A 22,877-nucleotide genomic window follows, 5' to 3' on the forward strand; every position below is an offset into this window, starting at 1 on the left:
ATCAACCAGAGATGTAACAACACTTTGTCTGGACCATGTTGGGATGATATCATGCAAGTTTCAGCCAAATCTCACCGGTAGAACTTAAGCAGAAGTTCAAAATGTGTTTTTAAGATGGCGGCTGTGGCAGCCATCTTGGATTTGGGATCAACCCAAAAAATAACAACACTTTGTCGGGAACATGTCAGGATCGATCATTTCATGCAAGTTTCAGCCAAATCGCACTGGTAGAACTTGAGAAGAAGTTCAAAATGTGTTTTCAAGATGTTGGCTGTGGTGGCCATCTTGGATTTCGGATCGACCTGAAAAATAACAACACTCTGTTGGTACCATGTCAGGATCATTTCTTGTAAGTTTCAGCTAAACCACACTAGTGGAACTTGAGAAGAAGTTCAAAATGTGAAGGTTAACGCATGGCGGACAACGACTGACGAAACATGACGACTATAGGTCATCCTGATCCTGACCCTTTGGGTCAGACGACCTAAAAATGACTTTTCATCCTATGTTGCACATACACTAATTTTGGTAAAACCATGCACACATGAGGGCAGCCTTATAAGTTATATTGCCTTTACCTAAGATCTGTTTTTAACAATCATTTAAAAACATTATTTTGAGGAACACAGAAAGAACACCTGAATGTTTTACTTTATAACTCTAAGGTCTATAAGCCTTAGATAATAAGTCCAATTTAAATTATCATTAACAGAGGTTATGTAAGTTGGACAGAGGAGTCACCAGCAGGCACAACAGTCAGGGAGTACTGGTATAAGGTACAGTTGATCTAGATGACCACAACAGTCAGGGAGTACTGGTATAAGGTACAGTTGATCTAGATGACCACAACAGTCAGGGAGTACTGGTATAAGGTACAGTTGACCTAGATGGCCTGTGTATTATAGAACACTCTGGTATTCTATACACACTCTGTGTATTCTACCGATCAGAAGGCAGTCTTCCCATGACCACTGATTGGTCCAAAGGAATATTATTCAATGAATAGGGAATTTATGAATGGAAGTTTATGAATGAAATGGTTCAAGAGGTCACCACTAGATGTCATTGTAGGGCAAGTCCTACAAATCAGATGGTATATACCAGATAGCAATAATAGCTTCACGCGTTGTATTAAAAACTGTGTGTGGAAATGAAGATAACATTGTGGTGTCCTTGAAGTGATTAAAGAAATGAAATTACTGTTGTGACAGTCTACCCGTTGACGGTGACGTACTCGCCGCGCAACTTGCTCAATACCTATTGCATACTGGGTTACAATATAATGCTAGACGCGAGTTGATAGGTTGGTGGGCGTGGCTTATATCGTTTGATATGTGTGACCTACGTGTGATAGATCTATCCTATACTCATCTGGTATTACCGTATTCATACAACTGCAGGGTGTGTTGATACTTTCTATTACCTGCAGTTTTTACAACTTCTTCAAAGTGCACCTGTTGTGGAATGAAGTCCATAGCTCTAGCAATAAATGTGGTCACACTGTTTTCATGAACTGCTGTCCATGTTTCAGCCGGGAAAGACTGGATTAATAAAATCTGTTACCTGTAAGTGATCGAGATCGGGTTATCTCGGTCGAGGGCTAAGATTTTGTAACATAATCCCAACCTATGCGTTAGCCTCTAAGATAAAATAAAACCATCTATAAAAGCATTCAGAGTAAAATTATCCCGTCTTGGGCCTCCTGGTTCAAAGCCGATTGACCATTTCATCTGCGCTTAGAATTTAGTCATTCCGGGTAAAACTATAGTTCGGTTCAAAGAAAAAAGCTGATCAATTGGTACATACTGTTTTAATAATTAAAAACAACAACCAAACAATGCATGGTAAATGCTGATTGTACATATTTCTAAGAGTATTGATTGTCTGAAGCATGTGACGTCATCGATTCGAGAGTATGATGTCACATGCGCGGACTGTTACATGTATGGCGTAAAATTCCACCAAAAATCGCTTAAAGATACCAGACAGATTGGACGAGATAGAAAAATCTAGCACTGGGTATCGTGCGAGATTTCCCTGTACGAGGTGTGAGAAAACTTTTGGTGTCATCGCTAATTTATGTGCCTCTACTAGCCTATGGAACCGTTTGTGCCATACAAACATTCCTCTTCAACGTGTCATTAACTTTCTCATACTCTATAAACTGTAAGACTTTGTTGGTAATTTTACATGGGTTCCGATGAACAGGTGACAGGGTCAAATGTCCCCCGTGAAGTCACTCTCTTTATAATCTTGTGACAACCTCCTCTCGTCACACCATTTTTTTTTTTACTAATCTCATGAAAAGATAATCCTTTATAATGAAGATCAAGTATTTTAGGACGAAGTTTACCATCCGTCAGTACCGCGATTGCATAAAATCTTCCACACAAGTTTTTCTTATCAAGCGCAGCCATATTGCCTATCAAACTCTAGAACACTTTTAGATAAACTCCGCCCACTCGTTCTATCGCCAGACGTTGGGTAGGCTATGTAAACTCCGCCCCTCCAGACGATTAACGGAACCATTCTACAAGTTGATAATATCTGTCGCCCAACATACCGAGGTATTACATCATTTATTTTGTCAACGGTTAGGCCGACACGACAGTAAAGGCTAACATTATACAAATGTGACAGTGATGTAATAAACCTATTATGACCTGACTGAGAGCTCGAGGGCACCACTGCTTCATGGTATTGTCCCATGACTATTCCATCCCTAAGACATACTGTGAGGCAAAAGTGTCCTCTCAACCAGGCAGGAAATGGACAAGACAATATGAGGAAGAACACACTGACAGTGAGAGACTAAAAAAGACAGCACTTGTATCTTGGTTGTAAACATCCATGTATTATCCAGTGACAGAAACACTGTAGGAGCAGTGGGTTGTACAGGTAAAAACAATCTACATCAAACTAATGATCACTGAAGTACTACTACGCTAAGTCACTATCAGTGTTATCAAATGTTTCCAGAATCAGTGGTGAGGTGGTAAATTTTCCTTAGAGGTATACTTTGTTCTGAAATTGTAGGTGCCCAGAAGCTGTGGAGAATCAAAGACACTTTCGGATGTACTATGCTTCATGTTTGGTTTGCGAGAACTGTGCTCAGCCTTGAGTTGGTCGAACCTTGTAGTCAGCATATCTGGGGTGGGAGGTGTGGCACATGACAGGTTCTGACCAAGCCTTTCTGATAGTGAGTCAAACGCAGGTTTTGTGTTTCGTTTGTGAGAACTATGTTCTGTCCTGATGTGATCCAGTCGTGTAGTCAGCATATCTGGTGTTGTTGGTGTCAAGCTGGGAAAATTCTGGCCAAGTTTCTCTGCTATTGACTCAATCTTAGGCCCTGTTGTGTGTGATAGTGAGTGGAAAGTCTACAAGAAAAGGAAAGGTCATTAATCTTCCAAACAGCATTTGAAATACAGACACTCAATGCATCAAAATATGTTTATATATATGTTTGAAGATTGTTTTGTGTGTGTGCTTTTGCCACCTGGAATAAAAGTTTCAATAAACTTTGCACCCCTAACAAGGTAAGGTTATGGATGGAAAGTAACAGGTTTAATAATCTGGACTCGAAAGAATTTACCTACAGTACTGTGCCAAAAGTATCTGGTCACAATGGCGGCGTGTTTACCTTGTGGCAATAACATCGCTGAACATGGCCTTGGCATTCACTGTAAATGTCACTGATGATCATGTGTGTTATTTTTAGGTTTGCGTAAAACATGATGTTACGTCACACAATGTTTTTGTTGTCATCTGCTTTCTGGTTTTTTATTTTTGGTTTTTGAATGTGTATTGCCAAGATTAGCAGAAAAGGGAAAGAACTGTCAATGGGCGTTAAAAATATGATTGTAGGGATGTTTAGGAGTGAATATTCACAAAGAAAGATAGGTATGGTGTTAAAAATACAATACAATAATATTGTACCCAAGTTTACGGTTATAGATATTGTAAACAAATTTTTTATATGTGGTTCAATGAAGAACAGACAACCAAAGTTAGTAAATTTGCGGGATTATCATTCTTTGGAGAGGACTGTTCAAAACAATAGAAGGGATTCCCTTAATGATATTATCGTTAAATACAATGAGCAAAAGAATATTCGGACTTCTAAAAGAACCCTTCAGCGACATGTAAGCCAACATTGGTATACTGGGTGTGTTTCTAGGAAGAAACTTCTCACGAAGCAGAGTAACCAAACTAAGAGACTTGCTTGGTGTAGAGAAAAGAGGAGATGGACAATATATAATTGGAAGCGAGTAATTTTCTCAGATGAAAGCAAAATAGTTATTGGACAACACCACAGGGTTTATATATGTAGAAAGCGAGGCGAATGATGGCGACCAGATCTTGTGCAGCCACATGATTTGGGGGTGCATTTGTTGGAGCAATGTGGGGTCATTAGATTGAGTGGAAGGAAACATTAATGCTGCTGCAAAGTATCAGCAGGTTTTGGAGGAAAATCTTTGGCCAGTTCTTGCTAGACATTTTCCTACAGGGGCTATTTTTTCCAGGACGACAATGCCTCAGTTCACCGTGCGAAGTCCACCCACGACTTCATCGCTAAGAACAGAATTAATGGCATGAGTTGGCCCGCTAAATTACCAGATTTAAACATCATTGAAAATCTTTGGTTATTAATAAAAAGAAAACTCCAATCTCCAGTAGCAGCTGTGAAATTGGCAAATTACTTGTTCTCCGAGATTCAGAGGATTTGGATGGAGATCACACCTTGCTACATTCAAAGTTTGTACAACACAATCCCTAAAGGAATTTTAACCTAATTAGACTAAAAGGACTTCTTACAAAATACTGAAGGTTTAATGTGTAATATCGTTGCAATCGAGTGTGTAGTATATCAGTAAAATTAATTTGAACTTTGTTTCGTTTTTACTGTCATGTAAACAAGCTCCCATTGCGACCGAATACTTTTGGCACGGTACTGTATATATCTAAGACGGATAAGAAAGAACTACAAACCTGAATTTTGTAAGTCAGTTCTGGTGTTTGGGGCATTTCCAACTCTGTCTGAAGATGGGACAGATTTGATTGTTGTAAGATACCACTCTTCATTCTCGGGTTTTCACCTTTTGATATGCTTGAAAACGCTGATGGCTGATAATTCAAATTGTTATTGTTTGCCATTTCTCGCAGTTTCTGTCAAAACAAAATACAAGTATACAACAAATGCATAAAGGATGGTGTCAAAATTTTAAAACATTAACATTGTCCTGACAGAAACAATTAAGTGATATCAGGATAAATGAGGTGATGACAGGGTATGAGGGAAGCAGGACAAGGATGCATTCACTGGATTTTTGCAGCATAATTTGTTATCTCAGTAACAAACTTCAAATATGAAATTTGAGAAAGATCCTTTCAGTACTTTCTGAGATATATAACAAACTTCAATTGTCAAAATCCAAGATGGCTGCCTGGCAGCCATCTTGTTGACTGATCGGTCCCAAAATGCAATATGAACAAATAAGGCCCCAGGGGAACCTACATGTGAAATTTGAGAGCGATCCCTTCAATACTTTCTGAGAAATAGAGGTAATAAATTTTAATTATCAAAATCCAAGATGGCGGCCTGGCGGCCATCTTGTTGACTGGTTGGTCCCCAAATACAATATGCACAACAAGGGCCCTAGGGGAACCTACATATGAAATTTGAGAAAGATCCCTTCTTTCCTTTCTGAGAAATAGCGGTAACAAGGAATGTTAACAGATGGATGTACGACAGACTACGGACGAAAAGGGATTTGGATAGCTCACCATCTGATGATGGTGGGCTAATGAAAGTAACAAATGGCAACTAGAAAAAAACCTTATTGATTGTGCTATTATAAATTAGCAGAATTATCCTTTACAGCATGGAGAGCATACCGAGAGGTCACAGGTCAATTCTGGAGTTTTAGGCATTTCTGATGGAAATATCCTGGAGATAGGTGGAGTTCTCACACGAAGGTCCATCGGATCAGACTGCACCAGATTTTTAACACCAATCCCAGAATTTGGTTGAGGGCCGACTTTTTTGACAGATGTGGTCTTCAGTGGTAGGGTTTTAAGGTTGAGCACTGGACTACAGGCCATCATTTGTTCAGACACTGCCTTCGATAAATTTCTGACATCTTGGTTATGCGCGCTTGACATTTGAGCAAGACGTTTCATACTTGGAGTCTGAATCTCTGGGCTAGCCAGATCTACTGGCATATGGCTGTCCAGATCAAGGCGAGGGATCTTCTTATGACTTGGCATATCTGATGGAGCAGGAGTCCACATAGAGTACGGGCTACCAGACTCATCTGCAATATTTCCACTTATAATAAATACACAACCTTTAATTATTCTATTGCTTTTTACCAGGTAATTGATATTGTATTGGCTTGTCTATCAGAGCTTGACACATTCTTATGACCAAACATTAAACAAAATAGCCTTAACAGATCAGGTGTCCAAATTTGGTGTGTCAAGTCCCTGTGAGGTTATTTCATCTTTTTGTCTATTAAAACGATAGTGATAAACTTGAGTATTATGCCACCTGTTCATAAAATTTCTGGAAACGAAATAAAATGTTATTGTAGATCAAAATGTAAAAGATGTAAAACATACTACTCTAGAATTTAGCTTAAAGAAGAAAATTCTTGAGAGTTTTTTTTTCCTCCCAAGAAACAACATCCTGAAAATTTCACGAGTGCCGTCATTATTATATTGAAGTAATTCTTGAGATATTACCATTGTCTTTAACTGCCAAAATTTTGTACAGAAAATATAGTGAAGATTTAAGAAAGTTTAAGAACAAGAGTAAAAATATATCTCAACATTTATCCCTCACAACTAGTTTATTGGCGAAAAATAAAGAAGAGAAAATACTGCCACTAATGACGCCTTTCTGATTGTTAACCAAGAGATATATTGGGATAAAAAATAAAAAAATAAATTGAAAAGTTTAATTTTTCAAAATAATAAATAGACTGGGTGCAATTCCACAAACAAATCATGTCATATTTAGTGCACATCTGGATTAATTTGAGGATTAAATTCCAATGTATGTATTTGTTAACAAGAGGCCCAGAGCGCCTGTATCGCTCACCTGGGTTGTAATGTTGAGTCTTGTTCTGAATACAGGTTCATTGTTCCTTTTCTGAAGGAATTTGAATATTTACCTCTTATTTCCCTATTGGGCCCCGCCCCTCCTGCCCCCGGGGGGTCAGAGCAAAAATTTATACAAGTTCTGTTCCCCTTCCCCCAAGGATATATTTGTGGCCAAATTTAGTTACAATTCATGCAGAACTCTATGACTAGTAGCGATTTAAAGGAAATGTTGACGGACGGACGACGGACGCCGCGTTATGACATAAGCTCACCAGCCCTTCGGGCCAGGTGAGCTAAAAATTGCTATAATATATATACAAAACTGGACTTCATATATCTCTAGTACATATATTTTGTAATGTATTACAAACCAAAATGAAATTAAGAAAGAAATTATCTCCTCCTTAGCAACCTGTGTAAATTATCGACAAATGTTTTAGCTACATGTATTTTGGGTGTGCTTACCTCCTATCAGACTTGGAGTCATCAACAGGCCATTATGTATTTTGGGTGCTTACCTCCTATCAGACTTGGAGTCATCAACAGGCCATTATGTATTTTGGGTGCTTACCTCCAATCAGATTTGGAGTCATCAATTGGCCATTATGTATTTTGGGTGTGCTTACCTCCAATCAGACTTGGAGTCATCAACAGGCCATTATGTATTTTGGGTGTGCTTACCTCCAATCAGACTTGGAGTCATCAACAGGCCATTATGCTGAAACATTTTTGGCACCTGGTTTGATCTGGTCACTGAATGCACACTGTAAACATATAATTTATACTCAAAGAAAACATGTGACATTCTATTGTTACATTTTCAGTAGTATTCTTATAAAGAAATCTTTCCTATGAATTAAGGGTAAATGTTATCATACCAGACTGAGGTTTGTGTGGGTGATCTCCCCTTGACTGTTTGCGTGTAATTATCACAGTTCTCCAGTCTTTACCATGCCTCTAGGACATCTTTCCAAAATTTGTAACTTAATAATTCTTGACTTCAATTTATGAAATTTCCCCTAAAATATAAGTTTATTCAAATTTACAATTATTTGACAACAGTGATTTCCATTTTCCTGCAGATGAATATAATCTTTTAATCCATCTGAGTTTTAAAGAAATTTGTAATAATTCTTATCCCAATTTCAAGAGCAGGAGTGGGGGATAGGAGAGTTGTGTGGATTGCTTCAGGAAACAACTAACAATACATTGTAGATAATATGATAAATATGGCAAATAACTTGGGTATGCCTTGTAACAAGCAAAGCAGATTACAGATATCATAACGAAAAGATAGATAATTAAAATTGAGAGTTTATACACACACCAAACAAATCTAAATTAAATCTAGTATACATTTAGTTGGTGAGAATATATAAAACCACATGATAAACTTACTTGTACATAGATGTACTGGTGTTGTTATTAGCTGACCTGTAGGACAACAGTTTCTCATGTTCCATCACTGGGGTCTTAGGTGTTTTTGATATGTCTGGAATCTGCCCTCGATTTGATGGAGGAGTATGCCTGTGGAAAGGTTTAAATCATTTAATTATACAAGTCATCTATAAATGAATGACACTCCAATGACATAAATGTACATCTCCAGTATCCTATGACAAGACACAAAACTTACAAAGTTTCCTGACAAATGAACGTCTAGTGTACTAGTCTTGTATTGATCAAATATGTTGTATCTAAAAATAATTGCCAGAAATGTTTTTTGAAATGTGTGTGTGCTAACTTTTTGAACCAAAAATTCTAGCAAAACAATTATATGATGTTATTAAAGAGACAATTCACTCAGGCTAATTCTTTTATATAACCAAGAAGCAAAATACAGCATAAATGTATTGTTCTACATTTCTTATGAAACATTTAACGTAAAACATTGACCAATTCCATGACATTGTTAAGTATTTTAATTAATATCGCTGAAATATCAAATCGTTGATCAATACGATTTACGGGTAAAATATGGACGCTGTACCTATACCGAGCCAAAGTCACGCACATTAAACAAATGAACTGCATAACCACTGAGGAGGTGATAAAATGATTTTTTAGGCAAGACAATTCACCTAATAAGGTAAACACACTACAGTCAGAGCGATTTGAGCAGTTCTGGACAAAAGTTGCATTACTCTACGAGCAAGGGACAGGGTTCGGCATACAAGAAGTTCGACCTCAGTGTGTAATGGCATGAAATAGCCTTGAGTTGTGATTTTGTTGCAATGGTTACACCCCGATGCAAGGAAATATTCTATTATTTACCTTACGCCCACTCTCTCCCATTTTATAGCGGCTATATATAATATAGTAAGGGTTATATAATCAGCTAAAAATTACAATGGATCATTAGTAGGAATCAGATGACTTAACAGATCCGATCAATAATTAATGGATAAGCCTTTACAACACAGTCTTCCACAGTAGTTCACAAAATTAATTTTTTTTTTTTTTTTAAATTATAGTGTTATTTGACAAGATTTTTAGGGAATCATTTGATTAAGGAATATGAATGATGAAATCAGACTATAGTTTCTATTATCACATGATAAATGACAGGATCAGTTGAGCTTCCTCTTGATAATTGCAAGGAAATAATGTTGATCAGTATACACACAACAAAACTTATAGTGCAAGCACTGGAAAAGGATTTAGCTTTTTATGTATTCCATAAGGGACATAACTATATATGTTATACAGAGAAATGGCTGTTTATAAGCTTTAGTTTTTAGATATCTATAATACATACACTGTGTCTTCTTTTCTTGTGTTCTCTGCATCATCTGTTTTCATAGCTTTCTCTTCTTCCTGATCTTTCTCAGTGACTACAAATTTGAAATAATTCTGTTACAGTTATAATCAGTACAAAATTGTCTTAAAATACTGAATTGTTTTCTTCCTTTTCACCACCACCCCTAAGAAAGTTTCAGAAACTAAAACAGATCTAAGCTTTAAGTTTTACCTGTGGTAGTACATTACTAATCTAGTATTTTTAAAAATTCCTTACAATCCTGCAATGAAAATTATAGAGTGGTCATTTAATAACTTGTCTGCTGGTAAATAATTTGTGTTTGAACATTCCCTCTATGACCTGTCACCATACCTCTAGGAGTGTAGCCATACTGCTGCATGAAAGTTTCAATATCAAGCACTGCCTTCTGTTGTTTGGTGATCAGAGAGACACACAGACCAAGGAACTCATCAAATGCTTCACCTATCTGATGACTGTGTTCCAGCTTTGCCCTCACATCCAACTAAATGGTAAATATATTATATTAGAAATGTTAATAATGATAAATCAAAGTACTCAAAGTACTGCAAATACAACGCAGCAGAAACAGAAAAATAGAATGAAATCAAATGAATTTCCAAAATCAAAATATGTAAACCATATTATAAAGACTTTAATATCAATTATTTCAAGAACATTCAACTGATCACAGAAAATACATATGTTTTGTTTGACATTTTTCTTAATTAAAGTTCCTACATAAAAATTACAAAGAAAACAAAAGTCTTCATTAAAATGAGTTTTTATCCATAATATACTCTTGTTTCTTATGATGCACATACACTTATTTTGGTAAAATCATGCACACATGAGGACAGCCTTATAAGTTATATTGCCTTTACCTCAGATCTGTGTTTAACATTCATTTAAAAACATTATTTTAAGGTTCACAGAAAGGGCATCTGATTAATTCACTTTATAACTCTTATGTCTATAAGCCTTAGATAGTAAGTCCAATTTGAATTATCTTTAACAGAGATTATGTAAGTTGGACAGAGGAGTCACCAGCAGGCAACAGTTGACCTAGATGGGCTGTGTATTATATAACACTCTGTGTATTCTATACACACTCTGTGTATTCTACCAATCAGAAGGCAGTCTTCCCATGACTACTGATTGGTCCAAAGGAATATTATTCAATGAATAGGGAATTTATGAATGGAAGTTTATGAATGAAATGGTTCAAGAGGTCACCACTAGATGTCATTGTAGGGTAAGTCCTACATAGTCCTACACATCATAGTAAACCGGATAGCAATAATACAAACGCTAGTCGCGTTGTATTAAAAAATCCTTTTACTATACAAAGAGGTTACCTGGTTTCGGCACATAAAAGATATTGACTTACTGATAAAGAACCATGCATTTGTTCAAACTGATCTTCCATTTCACTTTTTAATAGAATTTGTCAGAATTTTTTTAAAAATATTACACATTATAATTTTTCTGGATTTTTTGTCACTTCTCATTGGTCAAAAACATGCCATGTGATCACCGATAAAAAACTATATTGCACGATTTTTCCGGAAGTAGCTTAAAGAAAAGGTATATTGCACGGTTATCTATAGATAACGATATTGTCTTTGTTTCCTGGCACTTTGAAACAAACGTTTTTGATGACCTGAGTTTGAAGCGTAACCACCAAATGTGACAGACGACGTAGATTGTTTGGGTTTCAATGTATCAATGGATTTCTATCAAAGATGATGATGACTTCCAGCTGATAATTACAGTTTAAACTTAGAAATTTTCAACATAAACACAGTAGGAGAGTAGGAAATAATCGAATAACATTGATTAAGCATCTGAAGCCATTGAATAGTGAATACGTTTGATGTTTATTTTTAAAATTCCACCTAGGCTAGTTACAACATAAGGCATAGGCTAATCCTACTGTATGTATACAATTTTATTTTACGAAATGGAGTACTAAGCATAAGAGAATGAATGTATCTTAATGTCAATCTGAATCTGTTAATATATATTTGACGTCGAAGTGGATTATTTCAACGGAGAACAAACTATACATTTAATCGACTGTGTCCTTAAGACATGGAGCTACAGGTGTAATGGAGTACATGTACATGTATGCAATTTACATACACGATGCACCGAGTGCATGTAAATAAAGCGTGAAGTGCATCAATTGATACTGCATGTTTTCATAAGTTGTTTTTAAATTAAACTTGTTACAAAATCATAAGATTGTAACTCATCACGAAGCAGAATTTACAATGCGATGCTTATTTGGTTTCACAGTCATTTCAAAATGTAAAAAAAAAAAATTATAAAAAAGAAAATAGCATTTTGATTTCGGTCAATACATGGTTATATCGACCACAGATAAAATATCGACCTCGGACTACGTCCTCGGTCAATATTTTTTCTTTGGTCGATATAACCATGTATCGACCTCATCAAAATGCTACATTTGTATATTATAATTGAATAGGGAAATACCTAACTCTCTTGAGTAATAGTTTTAAAATCACCCCTCTCTTTGCAGTGTGGTAGTACAGTTCTCTCTGAGAGGATAAACAGAACTCCTAATCGCACCGATACCTTTGTCTCTTTCACATCCTTCTTCAAGTCGGACAGCTTCAATATGGCTTTTGCAGGACATCGTTTTGTATTTTTTTCAAATTCTTCTGTCAATTCTGCCACTCCCCGTTCTGTTGCCAGGCCAACTTTACGGAGCTGTACGAAAAAACTATCCACACCAGATTTTTCATCCATGTTTTACCTTTCCTTTTGTAAACGAAAATATAATTATTTATTTAATTTATTATGTCAACATATATACGTTGCTGATACCCGTTTAAAGTGGTGAACATTTGTTATGATACATGCATGTAATTGCATGACCTCATAATCCTGATATAATCCAGTACCCAATGAATTTTTTGATAAAAAATGAAGACTTGCAGATGTTAGTGTAACCGTGTTGCATACTGGGAATTTGTTAATCAGAACTCGTTGACAACCGTGTTGGGTTCATTGGTATTTATTCAGACTACCCGCATGCATGTTGGTTCAGTTGACGTAGTTCCATATACTGAAATGAATGTACCAAATGAATGTACATATTTACCAATTGATATATATGACCCTGAAACATATAAGTAAACGTACATTAGGATCGATATCGCTACCCTTACTAACATACAATACAAAACGTGTAAACTAGACAAATTAATCCCTATCGTAATGTCACAGTTATATAAATACAAATACATAAGCAAAACTACATAGCCTACATATACAGTAGGCCTAGTATATTTACCGCCTCATTTGTTTACAAATCTCAACGAGCATAATAAACAGATAAACAAGTTGGGGACACTCCAGGATAGTCCTGCATTTGAGTAACAGTCCTGTATTTGCGGGATATATTTATTACGCAAATGCAGGATTATGTGAAATGAAAATGGATAACAGTTAAAGTTGTTTTGAAAATTTGTACCCAAAACCTGATAAAAATAACAGTCGTTCGCATGTTATATAAGGCATACAGTAGGGCCTATCTAGAAATATTCTCACATATGGGATCAGTTTTAAACTACTGATATTGGTGAATATATATTGTAAAAAACTTAAACGACCACAAAACGGCAGATATGATCAATTTTCTGTAACAACCCACCTCGCTAGTCCGACAGGAAATTCAAAATGGTGCGCCAAACGCCAAAGATGTCTCTATAAAGGGAGACTACTCACTCAACGCACACAAATGTAAATACATATCGCACCTGATGCGCTGTTTTCTCACACAGGTAAACACCAGGACCTAAAATACAAGCCATACAGTGGTGTTGAAATCAACCAAATGGATTATATGAATAAAGCCAACTGGAGGTAATTATTTCTTTTTATTGACACCATTTCATAAAAGATTATTTTATTCTTTCAGGTGCTAATTCAGTTCCTGACAAGACAAGGAAACGCCCCCTTGTTAAAATACTATAAGTACTTGGTAATACAACTCTATTTTTTGATGAAAGTTTCATGCTTTAATCAATTTCACGAATAATAAATTTTAGAACACAATGTCAATTTTTTACATCCTATTAGCTGACTATAGTTTGGTAAAACATCACTTAAAAGCTATGTTATAAGCTTGAACTTTCATTGTAAGTAGCTAGATACATATTTTGAATTTATTATTAACGTTTCAAGTATAAGTATTATTTCAAGGTACAATTTGAAATATTGTCTTTACATATAAACATGTGATCTTATGATCCACGATAAAATAAACAAAATTTGTAATTTATAGGTTTATATACTTGTGTATTCATTAGTGGGGTGTACATGTGTAAGCGCACTGATAACGCGCTCGTATGATAACACTAGTTGTTATATTGTTACAGTGTTGTAACTGATATCTAAACGTTATCGAGAGCCCAACTTTATCATTAATGAAAAACCCAACTACACAACAACCAGGACAAAAAAGATAAACACCAAAGTATTGTGTTTTTATGTATTTATTAGTTTGCCTATATTTTTGATCATCGTTGTCTATATGGGCCGTATTACATAAAGACAGATCGACAAACTATAGCACGAACATACGAACAGATACAACATAATTTACCAAATATTTTTAGCAAAATCTAAATTTTGTCGGCCTTTTCCAATTCATTGACAATTAATTACAAATAGATAAGTCTGAATCTACAAACTTCCCGCATTAAGCAGCAACATTTTACTTCAAATGCTCCTAAATTAATGGCATATATTATTGACCTATCAGAAATGCTTACAAACATCACTCACCTTGTATGTGAAATGCTTCAAATGAACTGAACATGGACATCATTGCCATAAAATCTAGGAAGATTATGCAAACATTAGATATTTAACATTAGATAACATCAGACAAAAAAGAGTAAAAAAAAGAAAGAAATGAATCCTGTATACATGGCAAATGATGATTTCAGACACCCTAAAGTAAATTTGCAACATCTCTAACCGAAGTTATGGGAAAGTTACAAGTTACATAGGTGTACATCATATGAGTTGCAAATCCCTATGCGCATTTATTTGGTATATTTATCAACATTCGTATTAAAGATTCAGATCAAGTGCATGTTTTCTTTATGTTTTTTTTTTTTTAAATAAACTCCTTAGAAACTCCACTGAACAAAAAAAAAAAAAAAAAAAAAAAAAAAAAAAAAAAAAAAAATTTTTTTTTGCCCGATAACTTTCTCAAAGCCTTTATTATTTATTGAGTTACGACATTATGAATAAGGTCGATAAGGTGTTATTATCCAGTCTGATACGAATTGCATGTAAATACCCGTTATCTTCTCCTTATACAACTAATGCGTCTATTTCTTATCGATATGCAGGGTAGTGAATTGGGCCTGAGAATTCCCTGTAGTACACACGGTGTAAAAAGGACCTTTCCCCCTGCTTCAACCATGCACCGGACATTGCTGCTGCTGATGTTACTGAATATGATGATTCATCATAACAATGGGTTCTACATTAAAGAGCCAAACACGCCTCCGAAAAATAGTCAAGTATACAGCATATCATCCGACGATTTATATTCATTGCCAAAATGTGAGGAAAAAGTAACATTTAACCACAACGAGAATGTAGTTATTACTTATATAAAACGATATCAGGAAATCAATGCGAATCTTGTTTCGGATGTGTTTCTAGAGTTATCGGCCTTGGGGAATGATGTCGCACAGCAGACTTGTAATATCTCGGGAGTAACATTAAATATGACCCAGTGTAAACTACACGGGAACAGTGTTATTATACGTTTAAGTCCAAGTTTTTGCAACCAGAGGAAGCTGGCAATCACCACGCACTTCACTGTGTACATCGACGGCACCGTAAACCCAGAGGACCAATGCCCGGACCCAGGAATCCCGGAAAACTCGCACAGTAATAGGAACAACGGTGACTTTGTTATCGGGACTAAAGTTGAGTTTTCCTGTTATGAAGGATACGTTATGTCAGGGTTTGATGCTATTTCCTGTATTCGGGATCCACATACGGACATTCCTGTATGGAGCGGAGATAAGCCTAAATGTTTGAGACAATGCGAGGTACCTTCAGCTCCTAAGTATGGCAGCGTATCTCAGTTATCATCTGACGGCTCGGTGAGTTTTACGTGTCTAAGTCCGTTTACATTAGTAGGACCCAAAACGATAACATGCTTGCAAAATGGCGCCAAAACAACTTGGGACAAATTCCCGCCAAAATGTGTTGTAACGAGGTGCCCGTCAAATGAACATGTTATTTCAGCAATGAACAGTACATTTATCGCCACGCCCGGTTTTCCCGGAGAAATAGTTTACCCAAATATGACATGCCAGTGGAATATACGAGCAAGAGATGATGGATGTGTGCATATTTATTTTGAAACCTTCGACATACCAAACAATGCCGTTTTCGAAATACACAAATTTGTCGGAAGTATCAATGGAGAAGAGAGCCTTGTCTGGTCATCTCGGTCTGGTGGTGGGGGACCGGTGACTGTTTGTGGTGACGTAATTCGTGTATCGTATACTAGTGGAGAGGTGGCCGTGACAGGACACGGCGGAGTGCAAATGTGGTACCAGGCTCGAACGATCTCGGAGTACCACGCGGCCTATCAGAGAGCGGCCAGGATAGGATTCAATGACCAGGTAAATATCATCTTATGCCGTATACTGATAACGTTTACAGTGTAATGACTATTGAACACCACGAAACAATTGGTGTATATAATTACTATACACAGGTATGAATACAAAGTGCACTATGCGTTCGCTGGTTCACATACCTTTTAACATTGTATTGGATATTGCAGTGGCGTAGGAAGATGAAACGTAATGGGGGGAGGGGGGGGGGGGGGGGCAAAAGGTCCTCAATATTTCGTAACAACTCCCCCCCCCCTCGGGCGCCCCGCACCCACAGGGGGTAATTGATATACTTTTTTCATATATCATAACATATAATTCTTGTACATTTCTATAAACAGCGGTATCGCTAACAGGAAATTAATGAATACGCATATAAAATTTAAAGGGGTATTCCCTGGAAATATTATGATAAAGAACGACTGAAATGAGTTTTACGATGGAATTTGAGGATTTTGCGAGCGCCGATCTGAACATACCGGATTCACACCATCGGCACATTGTTGTGTAACTCAAAGTAATAATGAATGAAGACATATAAACAAATTAATCTTTTAAGAAGCATTTTTTTTAAATAGTATAATCCCTTGATGGACAATTTTAGTCTAGTTCGTGTGTATTGAATTTTCATTATTAAAGGTTTGAACATTACGTGCTTGAACGTTTTAGGAAACACGCCGCGCAGCGGAAAATTTTCTAAAATCAAGTACAAAAATGTGCACGAGGACCCTTTTTTCTTTCAAATATCAAAAATGTGCATGAGGACCCTTTTTTCTTTCAAATATGCATTTTTAGAACATTTCACTCGGCCAAAATGGGGGGAGAGGGGGGGGGGCAAAAAGACATGTTTGCTCCCCCGTCCTGAGGAACGGGGTGCCCCTGCTTCCTACGCCCCTGTATTGTTAATGACGCAATGCAGGTTTTAACGATGTATTTGTGTCAGTTTGGACGTCCTTTCAGCATTTCCAGTTTGACCGATTAAAAAACAAGTATCATATATTCGTAGAAAAAAACCCCCAAAAAAACCCAGACACCTCCAACAAAAGTATTGTGGCTATAATAAGCCATAAAGGAGTACATCTGGTATAATATCACGTTGAGTACAAGATGTACACATTTTTGATTTTATATAGTTACTATCTATCTTGCACGTTGGAGGAAATTGCTTCTCCATTTTACTGTCACGAAATTATCTCGTCAACGTGTAAAGAAGTTCCTGCTACAACATACGTTTGACCAGTGTATGTAGTATCAGTCACAGAAACCCTTTGATAACGAAAGACACGGCTAAAAATTATCGAGTAATGATAGGACAGGTTATCTCTGGACAAACTTTATACACCCGTTTCCATGATCAGATCTAACATCCATTATTCTGTCAGATTTTAAACAGGACCACTGATCAATCAAAACTTAGTATGTTTGGATACACAGTCACATTAAAGACATGCTTAGCACAATAATTCTTTAATCTAACATTCTGATTAAATGGATTAATCGATTCATAGGAAATAAACTTTCCGTTAGAATACCGGTAGATTACAGTAAAATCCACCAATCCTTTTGTATACTAACTTTTCCCCTGTATCCTGACACTGCCAGAACACGGACATAATCAGTGAGATGAAATAGAAATAGCAGGGTTTTTGTGCATACCATCTTCGAGTTCAAATGATTATGTTTGTACAATTCTGATTTGTCATTTATTGAATTTCAATTGCAGTTGTTCAGAAAAACACCCAGTGACCATAAACAATGTAATCACAATATAGTATCAGTATAGATAATAAGTTGTTGTTGATTTATCGCAAATGAATAATTATTATCATGTCTTCAAAACTAAAACACCCGGAATAAGATTGAAGCTTCCAGTTTCCGACAATTTATCTCATATTGACAGTTTGAAGCTGCACTATGTTCGTTTTCAAATCTCGTGGTTTACATTTTTTATAGGTGAGCGTCGAGCCGACCAAGGCGACAGGACAGACGAGGGATGACAACGGTTCAGGAGTTGATGTGGCCGCTATTGCTGCCGGTGTGACAGTGACAGTGATTGTTCTCATAGTCGTCGGGGTTGGTATTTATATATGGTACCGCAAAAAGTACCCGGTCAGGATGATAATCGGAAAAGATTTTGGAAAATTCACGAATCCTGCGTACAACAGGAAAACATCCACAGCAACTCTTACGCGCCCGGATTCATTCGAGAAGGAGATTCAGAAAATGGCTTCAGAAACGTGTGTCTCCCACGACAATCCCGTTGATTTGAGTGATGAACAGGAATATCAGCCAACAGCAGGGCTGACGTTGTTAGGGAGTCTGGGGATCAGGGAAGGCTTGGATGACCTGGACAGTCCAGAGATAAAGAAACGTAATAACACAAGGCAGAGGAGGAAAATTGTACCATCAACGAAAGTTGTTATAGAGGAAGAAGAGGAGGCAGATAAAGACGAAGTTAAAAAAATATCAGATTCTTCTGACTCATCCTCCTCTGATAACGAAAAGAGTGATGCGTCAGACGAGAATTCTGACGGGGAAGGTTTCAGACCAGTAACGGACGCGCCAAAGATCAAAAGGAAGCGGGTGTCTGCGTATCTTAACGAAGTGCTTGATCGTCAAAGTTCGCAGGATAGTGCTGATGGAGACGCTGATTGTACAATCAAGGAAGAGATGATACCTTCCGACGGCACTGATAAAGTCCTACATATTCAGCAACATAATCAGAAACAGAATGAAGAAGTCATGCCGATAAAGGAAGGTGAGGTGAACACGAACGATGCAGTAGACGAGTCTGCTGATGATCAAAACGATAATGATGCTGTGGAACAAAATGAAGAGAACAAACACGTCAGCGCTCCGGATAGACCTATGACCGTGTTAAAGCTTGGATCTCAAGATTTTAAGTTCACAGACGAGGGAGGTAGTCAATCATCAACTAGTTTAGAAGAAGACGATATCAAAGAAGAATCATCGAAGACAGAGAACAATCCAACACCAGACACTAAACATGAAGAAGTTGATTTTACACCAGAAGAAATAATAACGGAAGTAAACAATCTATTACAAAAGGAAGCACAATTCTCAACTGATAACACAGTTCAGTTATGTTCTGATGTTGATGTGAACAAGCATGAGTCTGCTTCTGATCACCCGAAGGACACAGAAAAGGAAATCAACGAAATCAAAGCTACAATTAATGAGACCTCAGGCAGCGAACAGGTAGACGAAGTTGGGAGAGGAAATTTTCCGGATGGAAATGAACTGTCGACTAATGAGGTAGACATGCTTTCTGAATCAACTGATCTAATGAATGAAGTCAGTAACGAATATAATAACACATCTACAATACCGTCTTTACTCGGAGAAATACAGCAATATTCCGTTGACCAGTTGAATGATAGTAATGGCAGTCATCACAACATGGCTGAAATACAAACAGATGCCGCCGTGATTCCTACGGTCTCCGAATCCACGACAGGGGCGTTGGACGGTATAGACCAGAATACTCATATAAACCACGAAATTATAGGTTATCTGACAAAAGATGAAATGAGAGAATTTACAGCTCGCTCCAAGTCGTTTGGGGAAGATTCCATCGATTCCGTTTACAGTGGAGAAATGGTGGAAGTTGATAATCCAGTTGCTGAGATTCCGGAGCAAGAGTTTTCATCGGGTTTAAGTATTGATGAAACTGATAATTTGGAAGTTCCGTATAAAAGCAAGGCTGAATTACAATTTGAAAAACTTATCCATGATATAGATAACAGTTCTTCCTCGGCTGACATTGAAAAAGTGGATAACGTTATTGAGATTGTAAATCAAGAGGAAATCCGGTCGGAGAAGGAAGAGACTTTAATCTCACCAGATCTATCTGCTGGAAACCCTACAAACGGAGAGGGCGGAGAAACATCCGATTTCATTTCACATTTCGATAATTCAGATAAAACTGTCTCTCAAACCGTTAATGCTAGTCTTTCTCCATTTGAAGAATTCGGCAATGTTACTGAAAACATTCCTACACAACCTCTTCTCGAGTTATCTTTTGTGGGAGATACAAACATATCAAGAGTGAATCCATTGGTTCAGCCTGTGAAACTTCTAATGTCTGGATTTGATATTGGTGAGAGCAGTACAGACACACATTCCGAGATCAGCCCGGACAATCAGATCGGTAATGAATCTAATTCTGAAGATGATAGTGATTCCAGCAAAATGTCAGATAAAAATGTTATAGAATACATCATAAATCCAGAAACACTAGAGACAAGCGATGAAGAGGACGAAGATGATGACCATGTCGATGAACTTCAGCGTATCACAGAGGCAGGCGGTAAAGGTAAGCGAAGAAGTATCTCTCTTGAGAATCCATTGTTTGATACTTTAGATTTTTCTCAGTTTCAACAAAACTCATTGGATTCTAAGCAAGAAGATAGCGACAAAGAAAGCGAAAATGACACTGAAATGAAACCGTCTCTAATTAGACGACGAGAGAGCGTCTCTCTTGATAATCCTTTCTTCGATACTGATGACCACGAGGTGCAAACCCAGCCACACCAAGGAGAAAAGCTGAAGGTAATACAAGTGTCAAATTTACTCATTACTCCGCCGACTTCTTCCAATGAATCTTCAGATGAGGATTCTGACAGTGAGACAGGAAGTGTAGGCGAGTACCAAATTAATCCACCATCGGATCACGAGGAAAACCAATTCTCTGATCGCGAAGACAACGCTTCCTCTAAACAAGCGGAAAACGCATTGTATGGACAAAGTAATGATCCATCGAAACATCAGCAACAACAACCACCAGACATTGGCTTACCAGTAGGTGTTATGGATTTTTCGGCGTTAGAACAACAAAGTGGTCATGCAAATAATTTGGAAAATACCATTCCACTCCACATACCGTCGGTGTTTGACCACAGGAAGAAGGTGAATCTTGATGCTCCGGAGTCTGATGTTTCCTCCCTCGACTCGACCACAATGAAAGAGATTGATAACCTATCCTCAGACTCAGAGGCTAGCAATCAAGACAATGGAAAAGCACAAGCTAATGCACCAGCACAAAAGAGATTTTCCCTGTCATCGATCTCGCGAAAACTCAAAAGTAGTTTTAAGACAACCGGGAAATCTGATTTACAAACAGGGGATAATGATATGGTTGATGTGTGAGAGGGCTCCTTCCTATTAGGTGTCACTTTGAGCCTTACGCTTACTTTGCTAAACTGACATCAGTGATTGTTCGTTTTTATGACTGTATTGTTACTTGCAGGGAGTATATTCAATGATAGAATATTTTCCTTTTTCTTATCGGAATCATTCCTGGCATTCCGTTTTTAACACATAATTGTTATACGTCTACAACAACCATAGTATCGGGTTTTTGGTTCATTTATATAAAAAAGGTTAAGAAAAATGAATGTAAATTCTTAATCAATCGTACATGCAAGGTCTGTGGTTTCTGTTATATCAAATATAAAATGAATTTGAGTAATCTCGTTCTCTCTTCTAACAGTTTGACAACATTCCGACAGAACAGACACACTCCTCTTATTTATCTATAGTTATATAAGAAATCCATTTGTTTTATCACTTGCTTTGAAATTATATATTATTGCAATCATCTTTCAATAGTTTATCATAGAGATTTATATATTATATTAGTCGAACATGCGGTGTGCGAATAGTGTATGGTATGTGGATGTGAGGTACATCGTGCGTGAGTGCGTTAGGAATGAATGTGAGGTTAATGGTGGATACGACAGCTTATTGTAGCGTTAATAGCTTATATGGGCCATGCCCATTGCATCAACAAGTGATAATTTGTTAATGTGGAGCGACAGTGCTACAAAACACCTCACCAATGCGACAAAAATACCCACCAATGTTACAGAGTGACAGGCTTGTTTTGTCGCACAATTCTGTTGCATTGACGAGGTATTTCTGTTGCTTTTGGCATTGACGCACTGTCGCTCATCGTAGTCGCACATCCGCTGTTCGCATTTTCGCATTGGCGCCCGCGCAAAATGCAACATGGCCATATCACCTACCATTATAATTCACAAAAATGATTTTTCCAAAATAAATATTTTATTAGTTATATACATGGCCGGGTATTTTGTGTAATAGTTAAGGGAACGCCAGGAAACTTTTGTCTGGGAACTGTCGTTTACGCGGTATATTTTTGATAACATTAAAACGATAATTTATATAAAATATATGCGTGTTCGTCTTCTTGTGTCATGATTGTATCGTACATTCTGCTCTTTGTGTTACTTCATACAAAACAGTTGACCTGCGAACTGTTGTTTATTTGGCGGTTTTACAATCAC

At 37.1% G+C, this 22,877-nt stretch overlaps 2 protein-coding genes across 5 annotated transcripts; one reads left to right on the forward strand and one right to left on the reverse strand.

Moving 5' to 3' along the window:
* Nucleotides 1-1,794: 1,794 nt before the first annotated feature.
* LOC138305476 (uncharacterized) lies at nucleotides 1,795-13,594 on the reverse strand. Of its 3 annotated transcripts, none has more exons than XM_069245725.1 (9): nucleotides 13,548-13,594; nucleotides 12,467-12,652; nucleotides 10,217-10,367; nucleotides 9,863-9,938; nucleotides 8,503-8,631; nucleotides 7,786-7,868; nucleotides 5,896-6,314; nucleotides 4,990-5,166; nucleotides 1,795-3,377 (listed from the first exon to the last, which is right to left on the reverse strand). In XM_069245725.1, exons 2-9 carry the CDS (start codon nucleotides 12,638-12,640, stop codon nucleotides 2,982-2,984), a joined length of 1,605 nt encoding a protein of 534 aa, XP_069101826.1. In that variant the 5' UTR covers nucleotides 12,641-12,652; nucleotides 13,548-13,594; the 3' UTR covers nucleotides 1,795-2,981. The 3 variants fall into 3 exon arrangements, with proteins under 3 accessions (XP_069101826.1, XP_069101837.1, XP_069101818.1); XM_069245736.1 differs by lacking the exon at nucleotides 13,548-13,594 and adding an exon at nucleotides 12,922-13,528; XM_069245717.1 differs by lacking the exon at nucleotides 13,548-13,594 and adding an exon at nucleotides 12,857-13,528.
* Nucleotides 13,595-13,649: 55 nt separating this feature from the next.
* On the forward strand, nucleotides 13,650-22,763 carry LOC138305461 (serine-rich adhesin for platelets-like). Of its 2 annotated transcripts, XM_069245706.1 has the most exons (3): nucleotides 13,650-13,759; nucleotides 15,259-16,554; nucleotides 18,502-22,763. In XM_069245706.1, exons 2-3 carry the CDS (start codon nucleotides 15,331-15,333, stop codon nucleotides 21,715-21,717), a joined length of 4,440 nt encoding a protein of 1,479 aa, XP_069101807.1. In that variant the 5' UTR covers nucleotides 13,650-13,759; nucleotides 15,259-15,330; the 3' UTR covers nucleotides 21,718-22,763. The 2 variants fall into 2 exon arrangements, with proteins under 2 accessions (XP_069101807.1, XP_069101798.1); XM_069245697.1 differs by lacking the exon at nucleotides 13,650-13,759 and having other exon boundaries at nucleotides 14,286-16,554.
* Nucleotides 22,764-22,877: the final 114 nt, after the last annotated feature.

Source organism: Argopecten irradians, chromosome 1, assembly GCF_041381155.1.
Source record: "Argopecten irradians isolate NY chromosome 1, Ai_NY, whole genome shotgun sequence".
Taxonomy (NCBI): Eukaryota; Metazoa; Mollusca; class Bivalvia; order Pectinida; family Pectinidae; genus Argopecten; species Argopecten irradians.